Source organism: Cydia amplana, chromosome 11 (assembly GCF_948474715.1).
Source record: "Cydia amplana chromosome 11, ilCydAmpl1.1, whole genome shotgun sequence".
Lineage (NCBI taxonomy): Eukaryota > Metazoa > Arthropoda > Insecta > Lepidoptera > Tortricidae > Cydia > Cydia amplana.
In genome coordinates this window covers 10,542,653-10,556,020 of record NC_086079.1, presented here as the reverse complement: position 1 = coordinate 10,556,020, position 13,368 = coordinate 10,542,653, and the positions used below count along the sequence as shown (strand labels likewise).

Genomic DNA, 13,368 nt, shown 5'->3' with positions numbered 1-13,368 from the left:
AAATTGGTGAAGTAGATCTGATAATAAGTAGAAATGACCACTGGAAATCCTCAACGAGAAGTATTTCAAATTTAGCGATTTTTTTATTATTGATTAGATTCGGACCATACAGACTCGACACGAACTTTGCAATGACAACGTGTGGAAGTATCACCATGAATACGACATTTTGTTACGTCAAAGTCGGTGCAAATGGCGTAGCTTAGACGGTTTGTTCCTGGTTCGTCGTATTCCTGTTTCGTCGTATTCCTGTTTCGTCGGATTCCTGATTCGTCGTATTCTTGTTTCGTCGGAATTATATACATATAGTAAACCAGTATTTACTACCTAAATATGAAGCTCTAATGTAATCACTAGTGATCGTACTTTTTCTAGCATTTTTAGCACATTTCGACGAATCAGGAATCCGACGAAACAGGAATACGACGAAACAGGAATACGACGAACCAGGAACAAACCGCTTAGACGAAGTCTAAACAATTTTATGCCAATAATTAGTGCCGGAGGTAAATTAACTGAAACCGGGAATTGTATCCTGGCCGTGTTTGGCCTAGTTTTAGTTGTTAAGAGAGGGCTATGGGCATAAATTACTTTAATGGCACTTTAAAACTGTTTTGTGAAATCTTTTTTAATTTATCATCGGCACATCTTACTGGAATAGACTGTTTGTGTTATCACTACATAGTATAAAAAAGTCGCATCCCGCTGTCTGTCTGTCCCTATGTATGCTTAAAGCTTTAAAACTACGCAACGGATTTTGACGCGGTTTTTTTAATACATAGATAGAGTTATTCAAGAGAATGGTTTATGTAGGTATAATTTGTTAACCCGTGCTAAGCCGGGGCGGGACGCTAGTTTAAATATAAAGATAGGGACGTTTTGTAGTCGTCGGTGATGTAAACGAAATTAAAATGCAATGGGCAACCAGATACGTATCTGTGGGATAGGGCCATAGTTCAATTCGCTCCTCGAGTTGCGTAACAAATACCTGCGGCGCGCACAATCGACCATCGAAGGCTTGTGCAACGTTATTTAATAGCAACCATAAGGCACAGACATTACCTGACAATACATACTAAGCTAAGCCATTTTTCTCAACCCAAAGCGTAACGTTAAAACTGGCAATGTTTCGAAATCTGCAGCAATAAATTAACAAAACATTATGAGACGTGCATAAATTTTCTTAAAAGGCAGCCTTATTAGAGTCGTTTAGGGCCCTTGCGTATGTATAAGCAACTTACATACATTACACGAGGAATATCGTTTGCGTACTAAGTGAATCATTTAGCCCGTTTAAGGTCTTGTAAGCTGGCCAAAAAGGCGGTTTCGTTTTCAAATAACGACTCGGACGTTGCGAATCTTGAAGAACTGACGATGGCGTGAGGCCAATGGCCCGATTCGGCAGATCGAATATCCAAGTAGCAGTGGCTGGAATTGAAATTGCGGTGGCTCTCGCAAAACATTTGTCAACAAACTTAACGTGGGATCAGGTTCAGCTGTCCCTTTCGCTCGCGTTGCGTTGGTAAAGACGACCTTAGTTAAGACTTCGCGGGTGATTCTAAAGAGTCTGGCCCGTGCCTCGCAGCGGGCAAAAAGTCGTCGACCCGGCTGTCTGACGCGCATGATAATTATTAAAGGGCGCGATGCTGATGGCGTCTCGTCTCATTTCGCTCCTCCACCTGCCTTCTCCCGAAATTATTTTTGTACGGGTTGCGGCTGTGCGTAATTATTTTGGGCGGATTTTGGAAATATTTCTAAAAAAGCGGCCAAGTGCGAGTCGGACTCGCCCATGAAGGGTTCCGTATTTAGGCGATTTATGACGTATAAAAAAAAACTACTTACTAGATCTCGTTCAAACCAATTTTCGGTGGAAGTTTACATGGTAATGTACATCATATATTTTTTTTAGTTTTATCATTCTCTTATTTTAGAAGTTACAGGGGGGGGACACACATTTTACCACTTTGGAAGTGTCTCTCGCGCAAACTATTCAGTTTAGAAAAAAATGATATTAGAAATCTCAATATCATTTTTAAAGACCTATCCATAGATACCCCACACGTATGGGTTTGATGAAAAATCATTTTTTGAGTTTCAGTTCAAAGTATGGGGAACCCCAAAAATTTATTGTTTTTTTTCTATTTTTGTGTGAAAATCTTAATGCGGTTCACAGAATACATCTACTTACCAAGTTTCAACAGTATAGTTCTTATAGTTTCGGAGAAAAGTGGCTGTGACATACGGACGGACAGACAGACGGACAGACAGACAGACAGACATGACGAATCTATAAGGGTTCCGTTTTTTGCCATTTGGCTACGGAACGCTAAAAAGTAGTAAGCTTTAGTCTAAGGTGGATATTTACTGTTACTTTTTCTTTTTTTGTTCGTGTAGTTTTTTTGTAAATATATATATATAAGGTAAACGTACGAGTGCTCGACATGCTAATGCCCAATAGATGCCACCCTGCTGTCACCTCTATTGACAATTACTTAAGTTTCAAGATGGCATGTACTGGGAGCGCGTCGAGCACCAGTACTTATTATATTATAAGCTTTTGACTTTAATCTTGCTTTAGATCAGTCAAATCTTACAATAAAAAACATTGCGTGATGTAGTTCTATATTTTTGTGTATGTCGTTTGGAGTCCTTGGAGGAATGTGACACTATGTTTTGCAAGCAAAAAAAAGTTGTGCTCCCTTCGTAATTTGCAAAAAACTGCAAAAATTTCAGACTTTTACAAATACAAATACAAATACAAATACAAATACAAATACAAATGCATTTATTTCATTACTTTTTACATCAGTTCTTAGGTATAATATAAGGGTATACTTTTTTTAGTTTTTGCACTTTTATTATAAAACTATGGGTTTTTGGTCAAAGCTTGCTATGTAATGTTGAAAGAACATTAAATTTGGAACAATTTAAGCCCATTTACAGCGCCGTATGTCAAATAGTTCATGAGATATGGAACTTTAAAAAAAGAGTATTTTTTTCCTTAGAATGAAATTTTTAGTTTTTCCTATATTTCAGGACAAATATCGGCACAACCGCTCATGCTATGAGATATATTGCGCAAATAAAGTTGTAGCAAATTTAATTACCTTTCATTTAAGCGCAAGAAAGGGTCAGTAAGTTCTACAGTTCTCTAGTTATCGTAAAAAAATGAAATTGCTATAATGAGGAAGGAAACTAATGTATTGTTTAAGGCATTATCAAAATTCCTACAAAAGGCAGCACCATCGACGAGAGTGCCATCTACGCTTTTACCGGCCTTCTCTGATAGCAGCAGAGCGATATTAGAGATCAACCATTTTTAAAATGCACTCCCCTAATGTAGTAACTCCCAGTAATGAAATCAAGATACAAACTGTAGTTTGGCTTGTTTTTCGGCTCCACTTTTTGGTCGTAGCCATTGATTGTATTTCCACGATACCGATTCTTATTTAAGAATTAGTTTTGGTTTTGATCTTGTTTTGATACGACCTTTACGATAGTTCACAGTGATTGGCGTGGTGTTGGCGAAACGCACTGGGATCACTGGAAGTCTAGCCTAGCTGTCGCTTCTTGGTGCTCTTGAGTGTACTGTGAGTCGTGTTAATACAAGATCACGATAATATCCTAATCATAAAACAAATTGATACATCAGAATCAGCTACCATTACCGCGACAGCTAGACATCTAACGACACGACTTCCAGTGATCCCAGTGCTTTTCGCCAACACCACGCCAATCACTGTGAACTATCGTAAAGGTCGTATCAAAACAAGATCAAAACCAAAACTAATTCTTAAATAAGAATCGGTATCGTGGACTACAATGGCTATAATCAAAAAGTGGAGCCGAAAAACAAGCCAAACTACAGTTTGTATCTTGATTTCATTACTGGGAGTTACTACATTAGGGGAGTGCATTTTAAAAATGGTTGATCTCTAATATCGCTCTGCTGCTATCAGAGAAGGCCGGTAAAAGCGTAGATGGCACTCTCGTCGATGGTACTGCCTTTTGTAGGGATTTTGATAAAATGATAATGCCTTAAACAATAGATTAGTTTCCTTCCTCATTATAGCAATTTCATTTTTTTACGATAACTAGAGAACTGTAGAACTTACTGACCCTTTCTTGCACTTAAGTGAAAGGTAATTAAATTTGCTACAACTTTATTCACGCCAGTGTTGCCAGATGGTCACAAAAGTCACATTTTTCGTGACTTTTCGCCTTCTCGTGTGACATGTGCGTGACTTATGATTTTGGGGCAATTTTTGTGACTTTTGAAGATAGTCGATTTTTAGACAAGTTTAGTTTTGCAATTCGTATTATTTAGGAATGCTCCCAACCAAGCTTACTAAGCCCTTTAAATTTGACACTTTGCACTGACCCTTGACGATACATCAACAATCATGTTTATCACTAGGTCTTATCATAGTCATGGCAAAATGAGATTTGTTACCTTGACGTGACGGTGTTATATAGTTTGATAAGAGTTTTTTTTTGTGTAAAGAATCATTAGTAATGATTCATTTCTTTTAGTCTGTATCTATACTACTCATTGTACTACATCAGTTATTGTGAGATTTTTGAGCGCTCTAAAACCATTAATTTTAGCCGGGGGTAAATTATTTACGCATATACTTTTTTATTTTCTTTTGATTAAAGATTCGCAGACAGGGAAATCGACACCACACTCGCGTTCGCGCTTTCACACCACGATTCACGCACATAGTCTGGAGGGGGCTTAAACAGTGTAAACTTTAAAAAAATTCTCTCGCACTGACTGACTGTGAATTGTATCTTGTTAGTAGTTTGTGGACTCATGTGACTGAGTTAAGTTTGGTAGATTAAGGCGTGTCCAGACGAAGACCATCCCCCGCCAATCCGACCAAACTATCCGATCAAACCAGGACGCGCGGACGCAAACACCAATTTGGCTAGTTTTATCAATTTAAATTTTATGGTGATATTTGACCGCTGTTAATTAAAAAATGCCCCTAACCGCGAAAACTAGCGTCACAAATTGGTATTCTTGCGTCCGTACTCCATTATATCGGTACTATCGGTCATAATCGGCGAGCCAAATTGGCGTTTGCGTCCGCACGTCCCGACCCAATCGGACAATTCAATCAGACCGTCGAAAAATTTTCCTCGTCTGGACAGGCATAAACTAGTCTGTCAAGCCATTTCATTAAGTAGAAAAAAGCGTCAAATTTAAAAAATTTAGGCGCGTAGGGTCTATCATCCCAAAGAGAATTCAATTTCGCGCCCTCTTCCACTGACAAAGTTATTTGACTGACTTTATAATAACTTATTATGGTAATTTTTTTTCGTGTTGAAAACGAAAAAAAAAATCAAGAAATAAAAAAAGGAACTTACAATTCATGAAATCGATCACATAAAATCATATAAGGTTAGTAGAATTTTTGTGTAATATATTATTTTCGGAATTTCTTCTATTAAAATCGATTTACCAACCCATACTATAAAAATGTGACTTAAGCAGCAAAAACGTGACTTTTAGGGAAACGAAACGTGACTTATGACTCCAGAGCCCTGGCAACACTGATTCACGCAATATATCTCATAGCATGAGCGGTTGTGCCGATATTTGTCCTGAAATATAGGAAAAACTAAAAATTTCATTCTAAGGAAAAAAATACCCTTTTTTTAAAGTTCCATATCTCATGAACTATTTGACATACGGCGCTGTAAATGGGCTTAAATTGTTCCAAATTTAATGTTCTTTCAACATTACATAGGAAGCTTTGACCAAAAACCCATAGTTTTATAATAAAAGTGCAAAAACTGAAAAAAGTCTGAAATTTGTGCAGTTTTTTGCAAATTACGAAGGGAGCACAACTTTTTTTTGCTTGCAAAACATAGTGTCACATTCCTCTAAGGACTCCAAACAACATACACAAAAATATAGAACTACATCACGCAATGTTTTTTTAGGAGATTTTTTTGTAAGATTTGGCCGATCTACTTTCAAAATCCAACGTTTCGAATTACTGCTACCCTGAAAACCAAATCTACAGATCCAGAGAGCAAAGGCTAGTTGAAAGAATTAAAAGTGCCATTTATAATGAAATATTCTTTAATCAACTTGAAAGCTTTTCTTAACTGGTCTATTTAGTTGAATAAGGCATCCACTTGTACCAATTACGTACGGCTCCAAGGGGCGAGAGGTCTCAATTGGTAAGAACTTTAAATCAAAACCACTTACATATTTATGAAAGGGTTCAATTTAAATTTAAATGATTTACTATGGTCGGTTAGTCGCATTATTGAATCACTATTTCCGAGTAAAATATAAATAGAAGCATGTAGCCGCTTGCGCAACAGGACTCTAACCATACCTACATAAATACAAGAATAGCAACAAACGACACACACGAAAACACAGTTATAATGTAGGGTAATACCCCCTCCCTGAGTCAAATAGTCATAATGAGTTTACCAACACATATCTATCTATCTAATCTATCTAATACCTTTAAACGAGCAATTCTCGTTTATTTATTTATTTATATATTTATATATATATATATATATATATATATATATATATTTCGGGGATCTCGGAAACGGCTCTAACGATTTCGATGAAATTTGCTATACGGGAGTTTTCGGTCCCACCATACCACCATACCTACATAAATACAAGAATAGCAACAAACGACACACACGAAAACACAGTTATAATGTAGGGTAATACCCCCTCCCTGAGTCAAATAGTCATAATGAGTTTACCAACACATATCTATCTATCTATCTAATACCTTTAAACGAGCAATTCTTGTTTATTTATTTATATATATATCTATATATATATATATATATATATATATATATATATATATATACTTCGGGGATCTCGGAAACGGCTCTAACGATTTCGATGAAATTTGCTATACGGGGGTTTTCGGGGGCGAAAAATCGATCTAGCTAGGTCTTATCTCTGGGAAAATGCGCATTTTCGAGGTTTTATGTTTTCCGAGCGAAGCTCGGCCACCCAGATATTTGTCTTTAAAATTCGGATCCGAGTACAGAATCCGCATCCCCATATTAGGTACAGCGCTCCTGTCGAAACTGAACCGCGCACCAACATTTCGGACATTGGAACTAGATACCTATTTACCAAAAATTTTGAGAGACAAGTTCGAATTCGTTTTTGTGCGTTAGATAAGACATGTTTGACTATCTACAGTCAGCAGCAGAAGTTACTAAGCGATGTAGGTGTTCAAAATGATCTTGACGCGACTTTTTTGTTAACAGAATAAGAGCGTGTCAACGTAATTTTGAACACCTCGCCCGCGTAGCAACTTCTGCTGCTGACTATACATACATATTACCAAAATACATTGCATACTCGTGTGCTTAATCAATTATTTTCTTTATTTCAGGTGAGTTCCTGTTCTCCTCGTGATGTTGCGACCCGACGAGAGCGTGAGATAGCCGCCTCGTGCGGCGGCGCAGCATGGGTGCGAACATGGGCAAGAACTCGAGCCTGCTCGACGCGCTGCCTTCTGCGCAAGGCACGCTGCACGTCGTCATGCTAGGCCTCGACTCCGCCGGCAAGACCACTGCGCTCTACCGGCTAAAGTTCGACCAGTACCTCAACACGGTACCAACCATCGGCTTTAACTGCGAAAAGGTTAAAGGCACCATAGGAAAGTCCAAAGGAGTAAATTTCCTCGTCTGGGACGTCGGAGGCCAGGAGAAACTCCGACCGCTGTGGAAGTCGTACACGCGATGCACGGATGGCATTATATTCGTGCTCGACTCGGTCGACGTAGAGCGTATGGAGGAAGCCAAAATGGAGCTGATACGGACGGCGAAGTCGCCGGACAACACGGGCGTGCCGATCTTGGTGTTGGCGAACAAGCAGGACCTGCCGGGAGCGAAAGAGCCACGGGAACTGGAGAAGTTGCTGGGGCTGCAGGAGCTGGTGGCGTCGCCGCACGGCTCGCGCGACGCGCACACCTGGCACGTGCAGCCTGCCTGCGCCATCACCGGCGAGGGCCTCCACGAAGGCCTCGACGCCCTCTACGAGATGATACTCAAGAGAAGAAAACTCGCTAAGCTACAGAAGAAACGCGTCAGATAAACTGGCCGCGTCAAACTTATGGCTACGATTATCAATGTTGTGATGTACAATGTTAAGATAATGCTCATCGCGTAGATGTTATTTGATATGTATGTCCGATGTGTAACACCAAATATTGTTTTTACTGTAGATATGAAGGAACGTCTTATGAAAATATTCCATCACAATGTTGCTCAAGTATATTGAACATTTTGAAGGAAACGAATATTTTGATAAAACTATAACTACTAGTCATTTTCTTTTGAAAATAGCTAGGCGGAGAAAACTAAATAAATTAATTATACTGTCAGTCGGTCTACTAGATAACGGCCACGGCTTGAAAACCGAACGAAGGAATCTAGACATCTATTATTGTGACCTTATGACTTTTCAGAATGTTAATACATGGCTGGGATGAGTAATTTTAATCGCCATTTTGTTGTAATTAAAGTGATCCCCTTTCAACTCAAAACTAGTTCATTCGTTTTGGTTGAAATTAAACCGAACACCCATTTTTGTATTTTGTATGATTACACAGACGAGCTGCAGACCTTGAATTAAATATATCTATAGTGCAATAATTTATAAATAGTAGTTACACGTAATCTCTAGAATTCGTAGTATTTTTCCCTATACACTTTTTCAGCAAACAAATAACTCTTGAATTCTTGATCCTTTGTATCCCAAAATAATATGACCTTCTAGTAGTACAAGGGCGATCAAGCGATACCTTACTACAATAATAATTAATAAATATCTGTCAAGACCGTAAGGGCTTTAAAAAAACTCTTTGAAGTTTAATTATTTTCATGTAGACATATATAATTATTCATTATCATGAAAATGAGATGTTTGTGCAATGTGCATAACTTTTTAAAAGAGGCTTTTAATGTTTCTGTGTCGAGAGTCTTCTCTATGTATATATGATGTAAATAAACGAATTTGGAAGATAATATAACGAAATTTACAAGAGTAGATAAGTATTGCGTTGTTAAATAAGCATTTTAACGTTTGCGTATTTAGTTTAAGGAATATCTAGATAAATTATGTTATTTTAGTTGGCCTGTTTTGTAACTTGTAGCTACATCGACCCACCGGCCGAATTTTTATCTGGAGTTAAAATTAAGTGACCATCTTGTGGACCTTGTCATAATGCACAATTTTTACAGTGTAGGCCATTTTTCTGCATGACCATGCTAAGAGCATACACATTTTACTGCTTTTTTTCTATTAGCAACTGATTTGAAAGAAAATTGCGCAAAACACACTGATTTATATTTCAAACAGACAAACGTTCGTAGATACTTGAATTAACACACCACGGCGATATTGTATTTCGCCCTACGTAACATGCTCTTGGGCTCATTACATCAACCAGCGTTAGCATAAATGTAGTTCAAAATTGGCGCATGTCAGCTCTAATTAAGAGTTTAGGAGTTTTTGCTGTCACACGCCCAGGTCAATAAATATTACGCCCGGTCCCTATTTCAGCTACTTGTCAATTTTCATCTGACACTGACCATAGTGATCATGCATTCACATTTCTGGGTCGACGAGTATCGCTGGTCACAAGATATCATCAATTCATCACTCATCACTGCCCGCCTAACCCAGAAACGTAACACCAATGAAATTGTCAGTGTCACTTGTCAGATGACCATTACCAATCTGGTGAAATACGAGCCTACCTGATTTGGTGCTTTGTATATTGTATTGCACTGCCTATCTGTAGGCACGTGAAGGAGAAATATTTATACCTCGGTCTTCGGTCATTTAAAGCTTTAATCATATTTAACTTTACATATTGTATAATTTTTCGCCAGTGTAGTAACCTGCTAACCTAACAAACACAAAATTGATATTATTAGGTTTACAACTTACGCTGTTTAGTTAGCAATTCATATAATTTATTTATGGAGTGATTCATATTAAGGTTAACATTACAATTAGTTTAGGTCTTGCGGATTGCTTTTACCAAGTTTGTTTAGTCAACATTGTAAATATGTAAATTCCAAGTAGTTATTCGTCAATACCAAGAAACCAAACATTTATATGAGTAGGAAATGTACATTTTGTTATTTAAATTGATTTGTTTTATTATATTATCTATATATAGTATATCCAATTGTATTTTGTTTGATGGTGGAATTAATAGGCTATATGTAGGTTGTTTTCGTATTGATTCCCCGTAAATAAAATCTGTTTTCAATAAAGTGTGTTTCATTTTAGAATTAATGTCTAAACTCTAAACCAAAGATTTATTGACTGTATAAGATGAGTAAAATCTAATATAAATTCGTGCCTTGAAATTCGCGATTGATGTAGGTAGAGGCTTTGTACATTATACCGTTGAGTGATCACCATATGACGCAGTACAGCGCCATCTATTTTGGTTGTCAAACTCAGGGACACGATTTGATCTTAGACCTTGCACCTCTGTAGTAGAGGTGCAAGGTCTAAGATCAAAAACAATAATTATTAGGTCTAAATTAACTAAAATTTAGTTTCTGTCCTTTTGTGCTTATCTTCGCTAAGCGCTTGCAAATAGTTAGCTGGATCTTCATTTGCTGTCCAATCTGTGAATAGAGCCAAGTATTCGAGCTGGGCCTCTGTGAGAGACTCTCGGGATGCTTCTGTCACGGTGCGAGGCCGCGGCGCCTGGCTCATTCTAGACTTTGTTCTCTGCTTTAGTTTAGCTGTTGGCGGCGATATAAAGTCCGGGCTATCTTTTGGCAAGCAAGTGCGCCTCAACTCCTTTTCCAGACGTCTAAAAAGACGTAACTCTCTAGCAGCAAACCTTGCTTTCCTCATTTTAGTCCGTTCCAGTTCAATATAACGTTGAACAGCTTTTTTTATGTCATCACTACATACTTCATCCAGACCTTTCCAATAATCCATATAACTTGACTCTAAAACTTTAGCAAGGGATACCAAGTCAGTGTTCATTGGTTTTTCATTCAGTACCTTTTCATAGCAATATTCTAAATGTAGTCCCATTTTCAATACTTCCAAAGATCCAACGTTCTCGTAAAACATTCCTTCGAGGATTTTGTGGAACTTTGCCTCGATTATGTTGCATCTCGTATTTTCTCTCTCCAGCATATCTTCGAATTCTTTAATAGCGTTAACAACTGAGACACTACTTTGTTGGATCAAGGATTTCAATGACACTAATTCTTTCTTCAGGGTCCTCACGTAAGGTGAGCTGTAAATAACGTACGTCAAATAATTCAGTTGCTGTTTTTCAATAGACTCAAACATATCCATCAAATCATTCGGCCGTTGGAAGTAAAGAACCGGGGCGATAGGATTTCCCATGCTTTCTTGTTTTAATTTCTCAAATATCACAGTAAACGGATCATCATCAGTAGAATATCCCAAATCAAATCCTTTCTTCTCTATCTCGACCGATCTAGCAAAGTCTCTATGACTCGCTCGCCATGTAGGTGGGGATAGATAATAGAGCAGTCTTCCGTACTTCTGTTGCACACTGTATCTATAGTCTAAACCTATCAATCTTGACATAATGTAGAACTTATCATTCGCCAGACTTTGCAGTTCAGCTTCCTTTGAGTTAAGTTTCATTTTGAGTTCATCCCACTTTCTCAAGAAGACCATTGACTTGAGATAGTCTTCGGATATAAACGTGTCAAAACATTGTGCTTGTTCCTTACATCTCTGTACGCTGATTTCATATGTTTGCAATTCTTTTCTCATGTTAGATTCAATTCTCAAAACGCAATCTTTTATAAAACTAGTATGATGTCGAATTTTAAATAGACTATTTAATGAAGGGCCCAGTGATTTATAAAGTGGGATATAATTGGACAACGGCCTTACATTTACATACTCAAAGAATTTTGGATCAATATCAGTCAATCCTTGGACTTCGTTAGGGAGGGATTCAACGTGCAAGCGCCTCCGCAGGTCTGTGCTGACAATTTTATATTTATCATAAATTTTTATGGCTAATCTTGTCTTATGTCTTTCAGATTCTTGTCTTTTTGAAAACAGTCTGTATGGTAACAACAGTACATCATTCTCCAACTTATTCACAGGCAAAGGCTTACTTCCGGGTAAAGAATACTTTTGTAATGAAATATTAGACGGCTTTCGTTTGCTTACGTAGACAGGCAACTTTGTTTTTTGGCGAACCGTACACGTCATAGGATCCGATTTTCTAGCATAAACTATGGGTTTCGGAATGTTAATAATAAACGAGCGCATTTCGTCTTCCATTTTAATAATTGAATATTAATAATTATGAAATCAATGTAAAAATACATAAATGTAAGCCAACTAGATAAATTAAAAATATCCCTGATTTACGAATTAATTTAAACCTTAAGCGATTTTGATGCGAATATTAACCTTTTGAAAGCCAACTCTTATAAGTGTCAAGGTGTTGTCAAAGTAATCTTAATGTTTTCAAGTCGTTTATATGATAAGTACGAAATGTGGATTTTTAGCGGGTCAGTGAGGATTGGTGAGGAGGAGTGAGGATTCTACCATATCCGGTGCTGCTATGCAAAAATAGTCTTGGAATTTTGACGACCGCTGTGGCCTAGTAGGTAGTGACCCTGCCTATGAAGCTGATGGTCCTGGGTTCGAATCCCGGTAAGGGCGTTTTTTATTTGTGTGAATGAACACAAATATTTATTCCTGATGATATTTAAATACCGTTCCTAACTTACTAATTACTTAAGGTATGTCAGGTAATAACTTCTACAAGCTCTTTCGTCGCTTTTGCATTTGTAGATGCCTATTTGTACAGATTCTTATAGTATGAATTATCTCAGATGATTTTTTCGGGCTCGAGCACTAATCTGTTAAACAAAAGCCTTTGTTTCTTTTAAGAGCGGTCTTCAGCACGTGCCAAAGTAACCATGTCGTTTAAAACGCAACTATCGTGATAGTATTAAGGTTCAAATTTATGTGACAGCTCATTCTGAGAACAATCAGGGTGGTCTTTTCTTTGGAGATAACAAAACGTGTTATCTCCAAATGGGTTGTTTCATGAATTTGAACCATATAAATAGAATGATAAATTTGCTTTTTAAACGGGTTTCTTCCCGTTACTTAAGTAGGGTCTATTAGCAGTAAACAGGTGTAAGCACTGCATAAAGGAAACAATACCTTTTGTTTAATAGACTAGGGCCCGAGCCCGAAAAAATCATCTCAGATAATTCATACTATACTAAAAAATTTAAAAAAAGTTACTCCAATTACAGAAGGTCGGTAGAGCTGAATAAGCAAAGCTCTTCCTTTCTGACTTTGTCTGG

General features: G+C 37.6%; 2 protein-coding genes across 2 annotated transcripts in view; one reads left to right on the top strand and one right to left on the bottom strand.

The window, feature by feature from the left end:
* LOC134652483 (ADP-ribosylation factor-like protein 4C) overlaps positions 1 to 8,496 on the top strand; it is a 79,478-nt gene extending 70,982 nt beyond the window's left edge. Inside the window, exon 4 of the mRNA XM_063507676.1 lies at positions 7,404 to 8,496. Within this exon, the coding sequence (XP_063363746.1) occupies positions 7,478 to 8,107 (630 nt within the window). The 5' untranslated portion in view covers positions 7,404 to 7,477 and the 3' untranslated portion in view covers positions 8,108 to 8,496. The remainder of the gene's footprint in view (positions 1 to 7,403) is intronic.
* Positions 8,497 to 10,554: 2,058 nt separating this feature from the next.
* On the bottom strand, positions 10,555 to 12,404 carry LOC134652479 (uncharacterized). Its single transcript, XM_063507672.1, has one exon. The coding sequence runs from the start codon at positions 12,323 to 12,325 to the stop codon at positions 10,580 to 10,582; it is 1,746 nt and encodes a 581-aa protein (XP_063363742.1). The 5' UTR covers positions 12,326 to 12,404; the 3' UTR covers positions 10,555 to 10,579.
* Positions 12,405 to 13,368: the final 964 nt, after the last annotated feature.